The 470-nt window shown below is 27.0% G+C and overlaps 1 protein-coding gene across 3 annotated transcripts in view; it reads right to left on the bottom strand.

Moving 5' to 3' along the window:
• Window positions 1–470, bottom strand: part of ARMC8 (armadillo repeat containing 8) — a 96,981-nt gene that overhangs the window by 52,919 nt on the left and 43,592 nt on the right. For all 3 annotated transcript variants that reach the window (XM_023538378.1, XM_011373216.2, XM_011373217.2), the window contains one exon: window positions 90–150. In XM_023538378.1, coding sequence (XP_023394146.1) covers window positions 90–150 — 61 coding nt within the window. The remainder of the gene's footprint in view (window positions 1–89; window positions 151–470) is intronic.

Genomic DNA, 470 nt, shown 5'->3' with positions numbered 1-470 from the left:
TAAAAAAAATAAGAATACAAATATTGATATTTAATACTTATATGACTGGATAATTTTCACATGCTTTTAGGGAGAATTAATTAGCTCACCTTTAATACAATACAGTTGTCATCCGTCCGAATTGCTCCAGCTCTACACATGTAAGTTAAACTGGAATAAGATGGCAAAAAGTATAGGTTTTTGTTTGTGTTTTAAAGCTTTAAAAGGAAAATTATTTACCTTTAAGAGTTCATGAAAAAAAAAAACTACTCTCATTTATCCTAAGGTTTTGATATTCCCTTATCTGAAGTTCTGTTAATTTAATAGTCAAAAGACAATTGATATATATGCACAGTAAGCCAGATATTAAAAAAAAAAACAAAAAAACCAAAATTGTTTAAAAATAAATTGCCTTAATAGGTGGGTAAATTTTGAAGCTGGGTGCTGGGCATATTGGAGTATTTTTCTCTATACTTTTTTATGTTTAAAAT

Source organism: Pteropus vampyrus, unplaced genomic scaffold (assembly GCF_000151845.1).
Source record: "Pteropus vampyrus isolate Shadow unplaced genomic scaffold, Pvam_2.0 Scaffold220, whole genome shotgun sequence".
Classification (NCBI taxonomy): Eukaryota; Metazoa; Chordata; class Mammalia; order Chiroptera; family Pteropodidae; genus Pteropus; species Pteropus vampyrus.
The sequence above is the reverse complement of the archived record's forward strand: the minus strand, read 5'-3'. Positions and strand labels throughout refer to the sequence as shown.